At 39.0% G+C, this 19758-nt stretch overlaps 1 protein-coding gene across 1 annotated transcript in view; it reads right to left on the bottom strand.

Moving 5' to 3' along the window:
* Nucleotides 1-12776, bottom strand: part of tox3 (TOX high mobility group box family member 3) — a 39265-nt gene extending 26489 nt beyond the window's left edge. Inside the window, exon 1 of the mRNA XM_083992440.1 lies at nucleotides 12256-12776. Coding sequence (XP_083848566.1) covers nucleotides 12256-12357 — 102 coding nt within the window. The 5' untranslated portion in view covers nucleotides 12358-12776. The remainder of the gene's footprint in view (nucleotides 1-12255) is intronic.
* Nucleotides 12777-19758: the final 6982 nt, after the last annotated feature.

The raw sequence follows: 19758 nt of genomic DNA, 5'->3' as shown, positions 1-19758 counted from the left end.
GATATTGCAGCTCATATCTCCCGGCATCTTGTTGGTTATATACAAAAATGATTAACACCTAAATGGAAAAAACTTGACAGCAGTAACATAAGCTTAAATGCATGTATCAGGGTTTCTCATGTCTGTCAGGTGCAAATCTGTAAGACAAATGCCACTAATCAAATGAATCAATATACAGGTATAACAAAACCTATAATGACAGAGATCAGTGATTTCAACAGGGGGCACCCTGCTGTAAAAGCTGATCGCAGCTTTAATTTGCAGTGAGAAACAGAATTCCCACTGTCAACTTGTCATCAGCTAATTTACCTGGAGCCAGAGGGGGAGATTCACTGGACACATAGGGAGAGTTAATCTCTTCATTCATCTTCGCTAAAGAGATCGAACCAATTAGCTCACCACATTGACTGACAGCACTTGTGTTTGCTTTTCTCCCCTGACTTCCCCCCCCCCCCCCCGTACTTAAATAAGGAGTTATGCAGTTTATGCTGGCTCCAGCTAAAGGGCCTCTGAAATTATTTGAGGGTACTGTACAATAGTGAAATAATCATGATGTCTTTATTCAAATCTGTCGAGTCTGAAATATTCACCACTGCAATTTGCTGTGACTGATTAGCCAGTGGAAGGGTTGCTTGGGGATAGCTCTCCAGAGCTCTGTAATTGAGCGGATTTGACTTGGGAGAGGTTTTTTCTGCTGATAACTACACACATTCCCTTTTTAATGTACTTTTCTTTTTTTAGCCTCTCCTAAGAGCCAGTGCACATCAGAATTATGATGCTTGCAGAAACAGCAGTATGCAGTATGTAGGACAGTTTATATTTCAATTGCTGTCCCTGGAAAATGGGATTCCACGTCGTCTTTCATCTGATGATTTACAACAATATCTTTGGCTGTAGCCCAGAGACCAGTCAGTGTTGGCTGGCCTGGTCACTGCAGGACTGTCAGATCTAGAAACTCAAAAAGATCAGGGACAACAGCCCCGAGGACTGCCGCCATGGCCTCTGACATCCCGCAATACACACAATGTAGAGAACATTGACGAGAATGTCGGTGTGCCATTACTGATTTTGTATTAGTCTCCAAAATGCTATACATGCAGTTACATATTAAATTAATTTCAGCATTTGGCATCTTTTCATCTCATTGGTGGGGAGAGTGATTTTGCCAGTCATCTGTGCTCAGTCTGCTGTGACCATTAGTTTGCGGTAGTTCAAGTGGACTAATGTTAGATAGTTTTAGCCCAATATTGTTGTGTCACCATGGTTTTGTAATTGTCACTAGTTACCGGTTGGTAAAGCCTACATGAGATCACTTTAAATTGCAATCATCACCGCTTTCCATTGATGACCCGTGACAGTGTGACAAACACATGGTTACATTATTAGCTGGCACATACACATGAGGGATTGCAAGGCTTAAAAGGGATGATAAACAGTGCACTGAAAAGGAGTAAGCTATCAAATAATGTCTAATAATGGGCTGTTTCATTATAATCCTGTGTGGATAATTATGAGATTAATACGTCAATTCTAGTTTTGGCAGGTTCTACATCCAGGAGAAGCCATATTCACCACAGTCCTTGTGCCACAATGAAATGTTTTCTTCTTTCACATTAAATCTTGTTTATTTGGTGTAGAAAACAAAGAGAGATGCTGTTATTCTTTTCCAAAACACAACACTAATGCTCTGGGGCATGATTTGTCATTGTTATTCAGGGCTCGCTCACCTACACTTACAACATGATCCTTCTGGATTTTAATTAAGCACCAAGGTACCTCCCAGGGGGTTCTGACTTGGCAAAGGAAACCACTTTGATTTATGTACTACTTTGTTGTTCCTGCTTGAAGCTTGACTGTTATGAGAAGCTGTGGTGATGAATGAAAGAACAGGGCAATTATTCTTATTTGTTAATTAGTTCCTGTTAGGGATATGTTCTACTAAAAATATCAATACCCACTAATAGTGAAGCTGAACATCCCTCCATCTAATGACAATCAAACAGAAACCAGTGTCTTTGCTAGGACTGGGTAAACTGGGACTTTTATTGTAAGCTCAGAAACATTCAGCTAAACTTAGTGATAGTTCACCACTATATCAACTACAACTAATGGGAATGTGCCTCTTTGTGTTGCCAGGAGCATTACACATCAATTTGCATTCATTCGCTGTTCTCAACCATCCATACAGCAGAAAACAGCACAAATCAGCAAAATACTTATTTGCAAGACACGACAGTAGCTATGTCATTTCAACTGCTATTGCACAAGCACAAGTTCTTGGCTGCTGAATTAGTAATTAACAGTCAACATTATTGTTGCTCCAGAGAATTTCATGAGCAGCACACATATTTGTCAATTATAAATATGTCTCTCAGACAAATGAAATTAACATTTTAGTCTCTATCTATGAAGGAAATAAGATCTCATTGTTATGAAAAGATCAATGCATGAGGCAAAAGAACAAACACAGAAGTTGTAGTAAGAGGGCTGACAATTTTCACACAGATTAACTTTTACAGGAGTTATACATCTTAGGCAAAGATAATAATGCTATTTGTCTTTCTATAGAGGTATTACTTACTCAGTAGTTATGGAGCATGGATAGCAGCCAGTTTTCAATATAAAAATGAAGTACCGGCAAGAGTATAATCCAGACTAATGACAAATTCTACAATACAATCTAATACTGTTCAGACAATTTTCATAGCTGTTAATTGTGTTATGGTGTCCTCCACTTTTTTATTAATTGACCACAATATAAAAAGTGAAAGTTGCTCTTTTCTAACAACTCCATTGAGCCCCGCTGTGCCTCATATCCACATTCACAAATCAAAGTAGCAGCTGAAGACATATCCCATGATGAGTGTTAAAAGGGATGGTCAGCCACCTCAGTGACACAGCAATGGGTTCAGAGACGTTGTACGAGCTCTGCTATCCTAGATGCCTATCAGAAGCTAATGGAGTCTCGAAACTACAGGGGTGCTGTGGGGTCTCTACGATTAGCTTGCAGAACTGCTGAAGGTCAGCACTGCTGAGCTGAGCAGCCACAAGCCTTCATAAAACCATGCAGCGTATCATTATTTTCAAAGTGTTTCATTATGGACGGTTAACCTTGGCTAACTCCGACCTAACACTTTAATCAGCTGCCTGTAATGCCTTTGAAACAGTGTAATCATTCAGCTTCTCTTCTTGTTTATCAGCGGGAGACACACAAATGTAGTGGAGCCATTTAAAAAAGAAAAAAAGTGCAGAACACACTCCCAAGGCTGTTCAGGTGTTTGAAAAGTTTACACCGTGAGTCAGAACCTCCAAGAGATGAGGAAGTGGATCAGTTTCCTTGGAAGGAATGTCATTTGAAAGATTCGTCGGTGGCTGTCCAGCAAGGGAAACCCTGCCAATGTTGAGGCCTCACAGACCTTGATCTTGATTCTACTGCTGCCATCCCACACTATGACCACATGCGAGAGTTGTCGAGCCAGCAGAAACACACACATCACAATAAAACGAAGACATGCTGTGAATGAGCCTTGACTTCAACTCCTCAAAACATCAGAAGTTGGCTCAAGAATTCCACGGATCCCATTCATATTCCCAGCCGAGGTTTCAGGGACTGGACCTTTATTGTGTGGCTAGAAGCTTTTAACTGAGGCCATGTCCATTGTTCCTTTTGATCACACAACCAAATAAAAACTAGATAGATTCATGAATACTGCATCCTTTTTATGAGATGGAAAATCTGAGAGCAACGATATTTCAAGAATATTTGAGAGCTTTCTTCATTAACGAAGGCCATTGTTATGGCAAAAATAGAATTACGTAAGAGTGATGTAAGGAGTCAACAGTCCCCCAGTGTCCCTTCCTGTCATTTCAAGCATTATAAATGTTTATATGGTTATGTTAAGACAATTTTGAGTTCTCAGTTGGGTTATAGGTAGTTATTTATGGTGAGATGTCATATGAATGGTAAAAATGACAGATGAATTGGCAGAGAGCAGTTGAGCAGAGGAAGAAATTATGAAGAAAACCATGTTACAGATCAGAGAAGAGCAACTGTTGTTTAATTCCTGTGCAGAAGGGCCTTTTAAGGTGAAATGGCTCTACAAGATAGATACACATTTCTGACAAACCCAGTATACGGAAGACATAAAGGGCAAACATATTTTCTTGGAACAGCTGTTTCATTCTCCTCTGGGACTTAATAGTGGAGCAAGACAATACTTCATCAGTGCACTGTATTGAGAGCTTGATATCATTTGAACTCAATGTGAATACTGACAAAAAAACAAACTATTCATGCCAGTGAATACTCTTATCAGTCACATGCATGTATATAAAAGATTCATTCTAACTGTGGCAGGGTGAGATGGCAGTTTTCCAATTCTGTGAGACTATTAAAGCTCATTTAGGGGGGGGGGGGGGGGGGGGGGGCTAGCTTTATAGGCAGCAGTATTATTGCTATGGCAGTTAATGCTCAGACAGACAATAACATTATCAAACTACGACAAAACAGACTGAATGTTTTGTGGTGTTTTCTCACCAGCATGAACTGAATCATGTGAGTAAAGGATATAACAGTGACCAAGCGGCTTTATTTTATGTATTAAGCTATGAGTAATTCAGTCTTATCATTAAATATATGTTTTTTAAAGTGATGCTTCCATGGACGGTTTGGTGATAAACAGGTTTTTCAGTCTTCCTTGAACCATGTGGCAGGTTTCTCCAACATGGCATCTATTTGACCATTCAAATAAAAGTTTTATTTACCCCCATTATTTAAGCTCTTTGTCCAAGAGGTCTAAGGGTTATTTGCACACCTGCTACTATTGTCAGTCCTTTTAGCACAACCTGGTAACACACTGCATTATGGGAATGTGTGATGTAGGAGGGGGCTGCCTGAAAGGGTGAATTAATCACACTGCATAAAATGTAATACTACACACACCTGCAGCCTCCAGCCCATAATGAGAAAGAAACTCACATTCTCACTACTCATACATGAACAATTGTTGGAACAGTGACTAATATTTCTATGAGTAGGCTGCTTTAGCGGGAATAGTTACAGCTAAATCAAACCATAAAATGAAACCTAGACCCGACAAATAATTCTAGTTTGGTCAACAGGACTAATTTATATGTTGCTGCAAATAATAAATACATTTAGAAAATGTGATTCTGCATTTACCCAACTGGAAGCTGACTTCAGAGAAAATAACACTAACAGCTGGAGGAAAGAAGTCTGATATAAACAGCGTGGCAATGAATTCAACTCCAGTCCAGTCTAGAAAATATTACCCATAACTGTGTGAGCGGGAGGACATTTGTCAGTGGCCTGTGCTCCTTGAAAAGAGCCAAGGGCTTAAGTCAAGCAAGTCAAGTTAAAAGGAAAACAGCAGAATGTTTTGATACAGTCTGTGAGCCCATTAAGAGAATTGGACATTAGATCTATGAAACATGGAATGGCTGCGTCTCTGGAAAGCTTTAAAAATGAATGTGCCTTAACAGCGAGGCTAACCACTAAAGGGACACAACACTTATTGAATCAGCCAACCAGAAGTGATTGACTGGTCCTTTTGAAAACTGCTTAATTCACGGTAAAAGCAGTTTTTTGGGGGCAAAGGGAGTTTTTCCCCCTTCCTTTTAATAAGTCAGCAAGGTTGAGGCTGTCAAAGATGAAGTGAGCCAAAACCAGATTAAAACAGTTTATCACAGTGGAAAAATATCTCTCGTTTGATTCAAAGGAGCACAGTGTTCACAGAAAATAAGAAGAATCCTTCAACTTTCTCATAGATGAGTTTGGTCTCTGCGTGAAACTAGGATTTATGGATGTGTTTGGAGAGGGTTTAGCTTTTGTGGCTTTGTGTATTTCCTCACAAAAAAAACTGTTTAAATATGTTTGAAAACAACATTGTAATTGATACCAGTGTGGATAACTCTTTTACGCTATACTGTATACAGTTTAATCACCAAAATGAAAATAAATTACACATTGAAGTTATTAGTGTGTCATGTTTCATTTGCACAGTAATGAAGCATCAAATAATAACATATTTTGGAGAAAAGTAATAACGATGCAAGGAGCAATTTTCATTAAAGCAACAGATTGCATTGCACTGCATCTAAACTCCACTGTGTGATGGTGATAAAATAGCAGAAAAAATAGCTATTAAAAGCAATCAAGAAGACAAACCAATGATCATTAAGAGAACATTTAAATAGCCACTCAACTCATTGAGGAAAACAACTGAAAAAGAACTCCTGTGTTAATGTATGATATTGGATGTCAAAAGAAACTATTTTTCCTCAGGCACTTACATGGTTTGATGGATGGTGCAGCGATGCTGTGTACATGATCAAAATCCAATAACAAATGTGTCTCTCCTGCGCATTCATCCTCTTTATCACTGAAAGAGATGTTTTTGAAACCACCATGTAGCTACACATTTTCCAGAAAGAGACGGTTGTCTCAGTTCAGTGGGGACAAACACTGCCAGGGTTAATCCTCATGGAGAAACATAAAGCCATAAAGACATGTTAAGCCCACTCTACAAAAGACAACCAACATCTAAGAATTGATTCTTTTACTTGCTGTCCTGTACTTTCTGTTTGTGCCCTGATTTGTCTCTGGTCATGAAATCATAACCTCAAGCACAGGACTGAGATGTTCTTTGTCTACAGCCATGTCGGCTGGACAGTGGGCCGGCCAAACACAGCAGTGGAGAAACTATTTCAGAGTGTGAGGTTTGTCTAAATGAAGCACGTCGAGTGAAGCACAGGGAGATGAAATGAAGAGGATTTATGAGCAGTGATGGCAGGATTACAGAAGGTCTTTACGAGTGCTGATCGGAGGTAATGGTCTATGTCTGTATAAGATTTCAGAACCTTATTGTCATGTCCACCTTATAAACAAAACAGATAACCTGGCGCTATGTTTCCCACAGGTTCACCACATCAGATTAAACTGGAAAAAACAACTTGAGTGTAAGTGAAGCAAATTCTCAGAGACTGGCTTGATGCTTGTGCATGTTCATATGCGTCATGTTACCACAATGTCAACATCTTACCATGATCAACAAAGTAAAGAGAGTGACAGATGTGATAATGTGGTGCCACATGAATCAGAAACTATCAGGCTCATGGTTTAATACAACCATATAACATCTTCAGGAAGAATCACTGTGAATCCCTTAAAAGCCAATCTTCAAAAACAACTGCACACTTTTCACAAGTATGTCTCTATCACTGCGTGTGTACTTATATCATGTCATATCATAGAAACCACCATCAGCTTTGTTTACAGGAAATCCACGTTGAGACACAGTGCTGGAAGTGGAAACCTGTACACAGAGAGACATCTGCTCCATATAGACATACGTATAGTGTGGTCGCTTAAACAGAGCAGTCATTCTTAGATGCAGGAACTTCAAGTACAGTATGTGCCTTCGAGTGGACGGACTAAAAATAACACTCTCCAATCTCAGTGGGAAAATTAGGTGTTTAATAAATCTGTTGAACTATGTCTCTTGACAGGCTACAACTAAAAGACTCAGCAAAACACATCAGCTATTCACTTCGTGGACACTTAAACATTTAACATGCACCTTGGAGTCATATCCATCAAGCATAGAGTTTGTCAAAGCAGACAGCCTCTGGGGTTAAACCCACACACACACACACACACACACACACACACAGCGTCACTGCACACACATTTAAAGTTGTGTTTGGATATGTTTAGAATGTGTGTGATGAAATGGCACCAGCTGTGTACACTGGAGAGATGCACAAGGCCCCCTGGTTGAGCTGAATGTTAACCCCTTCCCTCCCAAGGAAGCAGAGGAGGGGGGGGTGGCAGACACAAAAGAAGCTTGGTCCACTATAGTTCTGGACACAATAAGGGGTTTGCTGCTGTGTCAGTACTATAATTCACCAAGATCTTGCCCCCAGCTCCTTAAATCTTTGTTGTTTTTGGTTTCCTTACACATGCACGGGTCAGTGGGAGCCACATGAACCATGAGCAGGCTTCTGTTCCACCTACAGCACATTTTACAGGCTCCATAAAATCGTCTGATAATTGCAGCTGTAGTTCTACATCATCATGTCAAGTCTTACAGTCTGAACAACTTCCTCATCATTGTTTTCACAGCACAGTTAGTCTTTCATATCATGGGTGAATGGACATAGTAGATGGTGAATACATTCTCTGGAGTTTTTTTTTTTTTTTTAATCAATGTTCAGAATAAAAAGTGGAAAAGTTAGAGAATCTGTTTCAGAATAAGTTGTACGGCTTAAGCTTTTAGTCCTGAATGATGAGATGACACTCGTGGTTACTGGTAAAAACAGCAAGTGTGGTTCAATACAAGACCAAACATACTGTGAGCAGCTACTCAGAAATACAACAGGGGAGCAACAGGAGTATCTGTTTACAAAGCAACCAACCAAACTATTAAATGTTGCTTTAATTAAGAATTCAGTCAATAGTAATTAAAATCGCAATCTAATTTCATGCTGCACATGACATGAGTAGTTTTCCACAACAAACAGCATGGCAAACTCAGTTACCTTGCTCAGCTGACATGCTCATAAAAACGATCACTGTATTTCTCTTTCCCTTTTTTCTGTGATCGCATTTTCATTAAAAACTACTACTATAGGGATTAAGGATTATAGCTTCAAGTAAAATACTTATTCTTACAGGGCTCAACATCAGTTCATACAGGTCACATAAGTTTGAAACTTTCTCGCTATAAATGTGTCCCTGCAACAGTGTCATTAAAAAACTGATGTATGGCCCATTCTCAACTACAAAGAATTATGACGTCTCAGTGGTGCTGGTCTTGGTTTAACAAATAAACCTCAAGTGTTCGCACCAGTGTAGGTGAAGAGTTTGTATTAACATCTGTTGGTAATTTCAGTCTCTCTTTGCCTGGAGGTAATGAAAGCCCACACTAAATGGATACTGTATCTGAAACATTATTAAACCTTTAGAAAAAAAAAGGACCAGATGGCCATAAATATGGGTATAACACAGGGTCCTTTTCATGAGACCATTAAAGTCAGTCACGTTTGCCTTTTACAAATAAAGGAGAGAAGAAAAAAAGATCAAATCCAAACTGCTCCTTGTCTTTGGTTGCTGTGCAAGATCTTATTGCCCTGAAAAACCACAAACAGGTTTGACTATCTCACATCATCACTGACATGTCTCAAGAACTTGTCATGTGGCCAAAGGATGTCCACTTCTCTGCCTTTCTGTGACTCTTACAGTCTCTCTGTGTCTCTGTTGCATCCTGCTGATGACACTCTGACACTCAAAGCTCAGTGGCAACTTCTCTCTGAGAACATCCTGTATGAAGCCTCACAATGGCCAGGTACTTTTGATGGATTGTTAGGTGTCTTCTTTGTCTCATGATGTGAAAATGTGAACAGCATGATGAAGAGGACTGTCTCAATACAGACTGTCACTGAACCAGAACATTTAGTGGTCGATTCATGGATCAGACACTTGTTGTGATTTTTGCGGTTAATCGCCTTGTTAACAGCACGTTATGTTAAACGTGACAAATAAAAAGGTTATAGTGCATTTTAGGTGCATTCTGAAATTGCATCCCAAAAACCAATATCCCTAACTTTTTATGAGTAGTTTATGTCGATGTGCTAAAATGTATACACAGGCTCTCTAACTTTTAACGAGTGATTTAGACTTCATTATTTTCCAAACTTTAACACAGACAATCTGAGAACAAAACTTGAAAGTAGAAGTAGGGCCGTGGTGGGTATGCCCTTGAGCAGAACTGATCTGTGCTCAACCTTAAGTCAGGGTGGTTTAGGTGAAATGGACCCTGCTGTGACAGCACTATCGCCCACCTGAACAGTCTGAATGTTAACGTCTCAAAAATCACAGAACATTCGCTTTAAGGAGAGTTTTCACAAAAGAACATAGTTTTATTCTATCAATCTACAGCAAGTGATTTTTCTTGCCAAATATATTTTATGAGTATTATTCAGCTGTGTGAAGTTGTGGCATGTTTCTCTTCAGGACTGCTGTTTCTCCTTCATCTCAGAGCCAAAAAACAGGCAGCTTCATTAGTCATGACTGCAGCACCTAATTAAGTTTGTGCCACTCGTTTGGATTTTTCTGTAAATTTAAAAGAATCTCTGATGTTTCAAAGTGCCTCTGGGCCCTTCTTGTCTCTGTTGTCATTAAAATTGAACATTTCCTGTGCCAGCGTTTTGAGAGGGCATTGCCTGTTTTCAAATCGAAACTGTGAATCTAGTAGAAGTTTGAAAAAAAGGTGCTGTGACAGCTTATAAATAGATGTAAGAAGTAATGCTTTAGTTCTGTGTGACTTGTAAGCATGCCACATCTTTTGGATGACTAACCGCTCTGCATTGTGCTACCTTTCAGCAAGTTGATTCACATAAACTGGAGGCTTATTTGCAAGATGCATGCAAAAGAATCTATTTGTTCACCATGGAAAGGCTTTGTAATTAGCATGAAATACAAGCTTTGTGCTCTCCCCCTCTCTCCCTCTCTCTGAAATAACTGGTAGAGATACTGGATAAGCACCTTCTCACCACCCTCCCTCTTGCTCTCTGCCTCCTTTTGCATTGTAGCCAATTACTGTTACAGATGGAAAATTTCACTTGACCTGGGGAATGTGAGCAGGAATAAAATCGCACTTCGTCTCTTACACCAATTCAAAGCAATGTAGTTAAAATTTCTCAAGGCTGATGAAGACATGATGAAATTGGGCACATATGACAACTTGGCCACATGACAAAGAGCTGATGAAACAGTGAGAAACCTGGTAACTGTTTTGAGCAGCATCAGATTGCAAGGGCTGAATAATTTTGGGGGGGAGGGTATGTCGGTCTGTGTGTGTGTGTGTGTGTGTAGGGGTGGGGGAGGTAGGGGGTACCATTGTTTAGACTTCATAAAAGCAGCACGCCGCTGTTGTGTGATTTTTGCCTGTCATTGTGATGTTCCCTCTTGCTGTGGAACATAGGAGTCAAGCTGCTGATGGATCACTGGCCTAATAGTTCAAGTGTTACATCACTGACAAAATATCACAAACCATCAACTGTGTTTTATATAACCTCAGTCTCACATTTGAGAGTTAATAAACTTGTCATTCCTCATCAGTGTTATTATTAACAACTCAGAAACAGCACTGCACACTGTATGTGTAGCAAGGTGAATACAACAACTTCCTGCATTAACATTAACAATATAAAAATGTAGCAAATAGGCTATCCAGCATGAGAAAGAAAACTATGTTGTACATCATGAGGCTGTTTTTATTAGTGTGACAGTATGAGGGTTTACTGAGGCCATGTTTAGATAAGATAAGTGCACAACACAGCGCAATGCTGACAATGAACACATTCATACAGAGCAGATAAAAAGTCTGCTGTCTATTTCTCTTTCTCTGTGTGCATTTCTATGTGGTGCTGAGAAGTTGAAAACTTATAATCAAGAGTTCATTTTTATGCTCTATCCAAAATAGCACAACCTCCCTTTTTTTCAAAAGCCAGTTTAATACTCTGATTAAAAGTTAACAGTCTGTAATTTATGAGAATGACTTTGATGTTATTGTGTAAATATTTTTTAAAAAGAGCAGGCTAACACACAAGACATTTTACATGTGGCAAACTCTATCTCTATCACATGCTATTTAACATATTGGGGGTCATGAAACTGGATTACAGTGGAGCAGGGGAGTTTATCTGACACTTGATACACTGCATCATACTTTAATCACATTTAATGCTTTACACTGTAGCCTAATGTAGGTTGCTGATGCAATGATCCAGCATTGATGTTGAGGAACATGAAACTGTGGATCCAACATCGCATATGACTATGGATCACATCACTCTGCTGAGTTTTGCGGTGCGGTGAAGCTGTTCTGAGCCACACAACAACAACAAAAAAAAGAAAAGTAACACGGAGTCACTGCACTTGCATTGTACTCTCGTTGCCATTAAAACACAACAACAAAGTTTGTGGCAATGGAGGGCAGAATTCATTAGGCAACTTTAGAAAAGCCAGCGGTGATAGGGAGGAAGCGGGCTAAATGAAGGAAACTAGCTAAATGATCTTATCACCTGTTTCAAATCGGATAATTTTTCAACTGATTTTCACTCATTCAAGGAAAGACCAGATCAGTTAGCCCTCCGGAGCACGGTTTCACCAGCTTGGACACACACGAACACAACTAGTAGTAGGCTTAAGCACACAACGGAGGGGTCTCTCACCTTATTGAAGTTGTAGTAGCCCAAACAGTGGGCAAAATCCAGGTTCTGTGGATCTCCCGGGATAGAATTTCCACCAGCGGTCGGATAAAATCTTACATCCATGATGTGAGGGGAGCCGCGCAGCTGTAGCCCTACTCTGCACGGAGCTCAATTTGTTTCTGCCGTTTACAATCCAAGCGCACAGAGACAGAGAGGCAGTGAAACTGACCCCAGCTTTGTTGGGGTAAATGAGATACTGCTGTGGGGAGGAAAAAAAGGGGGCTTCAAGCAAAGTTTTGATATTCCTCTTCTACGCCTGGTTCAGCCGCTTCATTTCGGAGGAAGACCACATCAAGGTTGGACTGAGCCCAATAAGCTGTCGCTCAAGGAGCAGTTAGACGCTGTGTGCCCATGCATTTACACACAGCTGCTGCTGTATACAAAGAAGCCACGAGACCCCGGCGACTGAGCGTGGGTCCTCCTCCTTTTCCTCGCGCTTCAGATGCAGGAAAAAGAAGGGGAAAAAAGCAAAAAAAACTATAACAAACGGGTGTAATAACCACCAAGTAAGTCCGCTCGTCACCTACGCGCACACGCGATATTATTATGTCCTTATCCTTTGCCGGGTTTCTCAGAAGTTCATTTCTCCAACTTAGAAAACAAGTTGGTGAACCAGTTTAAAACTAAGTAGCTAGCTGGCCGCGCGAGCCCATCTGCTAAATGTAGCGTTTGGAGGGTTTGTAAAACAAGCACAACAACACTCCACAGATGGTGCAATTAGTGAATATGATGTAGTACACTGTGTGTCCCGGTTCTGCCTTCGGCTCTGCCTGTCGTAGTGATGAACAAGGCAAATGTGTGAACAAGCCAGCCACTCCCCAAACACACTAAGCCACTCCCATGAAAACACTGCATTTAAGTGCATATGACATGTTGGCAAATGATAATTAATTACAAGTACAGCAGGCTGTTCATCTCATATGTGCTTTCTAGTATTTGAGCACCAATCCTTGCTGTATTTTTGTCAATGTGTTTTGATTTGGAAATATAGGCTATGTAGCCTTCCCTAATGTCCTAACCTGTGCACAGAATGTTTTCTTACCTAGAGTAGAAGAGTATTTAGGAAAGCTAGAGATAGGTAAAGACTATACAACAGCCAATTGGTTTTTTCAAAAATCAGCAGTTTAATAGGCCTATCTTTTAAAGAGAGCAATGGTCTGCTAACTATAGGTGGATTTAGTGGATTAGGTCATAATAAACATAGCCTAAGTATAAGTGTTTCAACATATTCTATGTAAACTATAGGCTACTCCTATACATCTACCTTGCTTCAGCTAACAGGGAGCTATCTGTGTTTTTTTCTGAGAATACACTTTCTAGCTTTAAAATTCAATAGTTTTTGTGTTTGCCTGTTTTCTGTGAATGTTTATCTCAATTTAGGTTCACTGGAATGTTTTTGTTCAGTCCATGCTTATTTGCCTAAGATAATGTAGACAAAGATATTTACTGCTTTTGTCACAGTCTATATCCTTCCCCCCTGTTCCTGTAGGCTACACTCATGAATCAGAGCAATTAAGAACAAGAAAAGGGGCATTTTTTCCATTTGAAACATTTTCAACTTGCATAATGTGACTTCACCTCGGTCTGTCCTGCCCTAGGCAACCTACGAATTCTTACACTTGTCTCAGTTTCTAAACAGCCATCCCTTTATCCTTGTAGGCTTTTTCTTCATGACAAGGTCCATAGTGTACATAAAGACATACTATGCAGACATATCTGCAATTTCAAGGTAATGTACTGTATAGTGCAAAACAATTAATGAATAATTAAATGCAAATCAAGGATCAATATTGGAGCTTGCTTGACTTGCTGCAGAAGGAAATGAGGTAAGCTAGTTGTTTGGTTGAACCAAAACCTGAAAAATTGTTCCTTATAGTCTGAGTGCACTTATCCTTATTCCCACTAGCATCATTGCTGTTAATCATCTCTATTTTTGTCATTTAGTCGTTTTCTCACTGCTAGTGTCCTTTTGTTCAAACCTAACCTGGGGTTGTGTCCTCTACTTGACATCATTATCTATATAGGCTATGTAGCTAGGACTTGATTTCTATTTAGAGTATCTGCATTTGTTCTTCTGCACATACAGCATATTCAGTTGTATGCAGTAGGCTAATACTGTATAATCATCCAGATGCACCATAGTCATCTCGCCATTTGTATAATGCAGTTTGCTCACAATTATACGTTGTGGCAAACTACTGATCTAGAGACCAAGCAAATTGTAATGTATTCTCTTTCTAGAAGCCAGACTTCAGTCAGACATTTAACTGCCCCGTTTCTTTTCCTATATGACAATTATGGTCAGTTGCAATAATAACAGGCTATTGAGTAATTATGAAAAAATTAGGACAAAAGACAAATATCAGAAAGTACCACAGCTAATGGGAAGGGTGGAGGTGGCGGCACTTAGAGGCCACTGGGAAAACAGAACGCACTGTTCTTATTATGCTGACTGTCGTATTTCAAAACGTTTTTTGAACTCCATGACAGTAATGTGCATGGATGTTAAATGCATTGTATTGTAGTGATGGCTCAGCCAGAGCAGATTCATACACAACCACCTGGCTTGTGCACCTGGCCGTAAATGCTCACAGCATGCATGCAGTCTGTGCATACAGTACAATTCTCCCAACACACGTCTCAATTTTCTTCTCAGGGTCTGAGTCAGGAACAAGTTTGTGCAAGTATTGGAAACTGTTTTTTCCAGACAATCAGATCAGAGATATTATTTTTCAGCAGAAGTACTCCATAGCAGTGGAGGAGAGTTTGTGTACACCAGGGATCTTTCAAAGCCCACCAGCTTTAAGTCTGTCTGATCAAGTTAATAGGTAGCTGTACTACTGTATACGTGTGAAAAACAAGTAGAAGTACTACTTTATTGTTTACTGGTGAAACAGTTGAAAGGTTTGTGTTAAAAGAAAGTCACAAAGAAAATAGAAAGCAGAGCAATGAAAGTAAAATTGAGTGCAGTAAAAAAGAAAGAAAGATGTTGACAGTTTTAAAGGAAACATGTTTCAGGTTATTGAAGTTTTCAGAATCAGAACCAGAAGGAAATTGTTTGTGAACTGTACTTAAATTTAATGAAACATCTTTGAATCGTAACAAAACTAAGACTAGTTATTTTCTGTAGAAATAAGAGAAGATGTACAATACATTAGTTGAAAATTGGATGATAATCCACACTAAATATGCAGCAAAGCCCTTTTCATTGTAGACATTTTGACTGGGCATAGCAAGGTGTAATTAGTAACATTAATGATGACTGGTGTCCCAGTAAGCCATGTCAGTAAGACAGCAGCACAATACCAACACCCTGCAAGACCTGAATGGAGCACAGCTGTAATTAATGCTATTAATTACACCTGTGCCTTTCCTGCCAAGACATGTCAAAACGTCTGCAGTAAAAAAAAAAAAAAAGTCCATTAGTGTTACATGTAGGTTACATTCTGAATTCTGAAAAATTAAGGGATGATGAAATTCGCATATGGTGGGTTTACTGCTCCCCATACCTCTTTTTTTCTATTTTTTTCATTCACCTGTCACATCCATCTCTCCAGAGTAGAAAGAAGAGGTCAGAATAAACATAAAAATCAATGCTACTGGCCACGAGGAAACGTAAGCAAAGCTTTGATGTTATGTTATATATTTGTCTGTAAATGTCAGATTTCCTTTATTCATTACTAAATATCTGCTTTGAAATATGTCAAAATGTTTTCTCCATTCCGTAGGATGATGTTGTCTGTTCAAGTGAACATCCACTTCTCTTAATCATTCTACCATTTTCTAATCTGTTATATTACAGTTTCAGTGTCAGCTCTTAGTCATTCTCCATGGTGTGTACCAAGGTCTAGTATAGTATAAAATAGCACTTTATTCTTTTGGATACACTTGGAATAAATCAGGTTTTGATATTACTTTTGAAACTGAGTGCACCCAGAGAGACTCTGTGCATGAGAAAAATGTTTAGACATTCATACCACGATTTTATGCTCTTGTATTGTCTAAAGCACCAATATCTAGGGCTTGTCACTTTAAGGTGTCAGGGTTTCACTAGTTTCACCATAAGAATAAAAAAAATGTGTTGTAGGTACTATGATTTTAACAAAGGACTCTTGTAACAGTATTAAAAATGAAATACCTTCAGCAAAATTATATTGAGGTAGGAATACTTTTGTTTTATTAGACAATTATATCACAAAACTTCTATTTCTTGGGGGTGTCATTTAGCTCGGTAGAGCAGGCGCCCCATGTGCAGAGGCTACAGTCCTCGCTGCAGCTGGCCCTGTATCAAATCCCAACTCGGGTGGCCCCTTGCTGAATGTCATTCCCCCTCTCTCTGCCTCCCTGTCTCTCTCTACTACTACACTGTCGATTAAAAAGGCAAAAAAACAAAAAACAAAACTTCTACTTCTTGTTCTGTCCTTCTTCAGACAGTGCTTTTAAGGTCACATTACCCCTGGCCTTTCCACTCTGGGAATTACTAGAGTAAACTAGACTCTACAGATATACAGTAATAGATTATAGGGCACATGTGCCATACTCGTGTTTTTGAACCCCTGAATCTTGACATTTCTGAATTATACAGGCACCTCACTTATTGATAACAAATATGTCATGATATTATAGTGTAAATTTAAAAAAAAAGTAGCGATATACTTTTATTTAGAACAAATGATGCAACATTTCATTCCATCTTCAGATATTGTATGTTTGTTTTTCCTATATGATGGTTCTCTTAGACAGTTGTTATGAGATAGACAAAACCACTATGCAAGTGGGATGTGAGTTGGCATGTAATATACGCAAGCTTAATCAATGACATACAGTGCTAAACTGTGCTGTGCTGTGCTGGGGGAGATAATCCTCATTTGAACACTCTCCAGTGCTTGCTTAGAGATGGTCAACAATCCATGATAGTAGCCAAAAAAATTACTTTGTAATTATGGACACACTTATGCATATGCAAACCATTTTTCATCATGTTTCTGTTTGATAGTGGCTCTTGCATACATAAGGAAGCAATACCTTAACATACTACACACACTGATACACCCACTCAATCAAATCTCATTCAGTCTTGCACATACAGGCACATAAAAAAAAAAACCCACACAGTCTCCCACACATCACATCAGATAAGCAAGCTCCACGACATTCCCAATTCAGTCTGGTTATTGGATGTTTGGTTTTCAATATGACAAGTATGAGTGTGGTGTGTGTGATTTGGTTGCCGTTGTTACTTATTCCTGTTTTTAATGTTGCTTGCCTGTGCAGTGAGGGAGCAGAATTAATTTCCTTTCTGATGGTTGGGTATCAGTGTCTCAGCCAGATGAATTATGCTTTTCTACCATATGTCATTTCCTCTCAGCCTAGCAACACTGGAAGCATTTGGTAATGTGAAAACATTATCTTTTGCTGGCTCCTGCTCAGACTCAATTAAAGCGGTTCAGAGTAATTATATGGAGGTACAATAGAGTAATAAATGCAAAATAATGGATTATCCAAATAATCTTTATTCATAGTGTGACCCCTCCTCATGTTAAGTGTGTGATGCCGCCATTTTGCACATTTGCAAACAACTGCTGTCTGATATAGTAAAAACAATTTTGAATAAGTGGGACAAAAACCTAATTTGCTCCTTTTTCTCTCTGTTTTTTCATTTTAAATTGTGTTAAAAGTCAAGCTCAGGTACTTGCCATGCACAGAGTTATTATGATTGCTCTCACCACCACCCATAGAGAATACAGATATCCTATACTTTTTTATCTGGTGTTTTGTTTACAGACACCAAAAATAGTCATCAGTAAATAGCATGATGGGGAAAAAAATAAGAGCAGTAGGAAGCGATTCACAAACAGTTGGTTGTATTTTCACATAGCCCTTTTAATCACTAGAGTCAAAAACGTAAAAATAGAAAAGAGGACATTTAAATGTGCCTTCAACTAAAAAGTAGCTTGTAATATTTATAACATAATCTAATATTGTAAATACTGAGAGTAGTTGAAGATGCAGGTGGAAATAACGTCGGTGAAAGATCAGTGAAAATAGATGCGCTGAAAGACGCTGAAGTTTGAGTGTCAACACCAACTAAAAGTGTATTATTTAAGTATAACTACTGAGTGACGCTAAAAGTGTAGTTGAAGTAAAACTACTGAAAGGAGCTGAAATGGTGAATGTGTGATAAACTGAGCTTCAAGTGTCAGCTGAAGTGTACCCACTGAAAGCAATAAAGTCTCAGTTTAAAACCAGAGATAAAAGCAGTCGAAATGTCAGTTGAATGACTGCAGCAAGTTGAACCGTTGATTTACTATGAGAAGATTGTTAATCGTTAATGCTTCTAGTCATCTTTTTTGGACCATGCACAACCTTTTATTTGAAAATATTACACATTTTCATGTACTATATGGCTATAAAAACTCTGACCTGAGTGAAATGACACTGGACAACCTCTACATCTGCTTCAATTGCAGTCAATTTACTTTGTCCTTTGGTTAGAATATCAGAAAACTAGACTGTGCTGACAACATGAGGGGTTATAACTTTACCTTGACTTGCACTGGCCTTGCAAATTCCCTTACCATTGTTGCTCAGTCAGCCATGTAAAATGGTTAATTAACTTCCTCTATAATGACACTTTTTGTTCCATAGAAAAAACATTGTTCCTATCTATCCCTTGTGAAAGGTCTTTAATAGTTTATTTTATCAAGCGAGAAATGGACGACTTGTCTTACAAGAAACATGACACAACCAAAGTGGAGAAAAAATGTTATTGAATTCAGAGCATGAAGTGTTCTCTTTTCAGACAAACATCATACATGCCATTAGAAGTGAAAAATAGGCACAGTTGCAAGGCTGCACGGTCGTTTCTGTGGAGTGTTAGTGGACTGCCACTCCACTGAGACTTAAAACAGACACACACACTCACACGCATGTACACACACACTCATCACTGACAAATTTAAGTCTGACACCCTCTCAGAGATAGACAGTGGCCTGCAGCTAGACACTGAAAACATGAGGGGATAACACACTCAAACCTCACAGCGAATCATTACACAACTCACTTACAACTTCCATCAGTGTTCTGAATACATGTCTTGTATAAAATATGACAATAATTATGGTCTTCAGTTACTATCCACATTTTATGAAAACTGTTAAAAAGCTGTAAGGCTGAAAGGAAAAAGGCAATAAAATGTAATCAATGGTGTTACAACAGTAATCTGTTTAGTAGGTCAGAGAACATGTCTCTCAGTGCAGAATGAGTTTTAGGCCTTAAGTCATTATACATCAGTGTTATCCTTCTGCTGCCCTTGTGGATATAATCTCTAAGTAATGATAATAGCTACAACATGAAGATCATGAAGTGGTGCTCTGCCTTTTAAAAGAAGAGTTTTGCTCTAAGATAAGGTCTCACTATAATATACCAGTTAGCTGAAGTTTTTATATCTCAATATATCCATT

Source organism: Trachurus trachurus (assembly GCF_905171665.1).
Source record: "Trachurus trachurus genome assembly, chromosome: 3".
In the NCBI taxonomy this organism is placed as follows: Eukaryota; Metazoa; Chordata; class Actinopteri; order Carangiformes; family Carangidae; genus Trachurus; species Trachurus trachurus.
The sequence above is the reverse complement of the archived record's forward strand: the minus strand, read 5'-3'. Positions and strand labels throughout refer to the sequence as shown.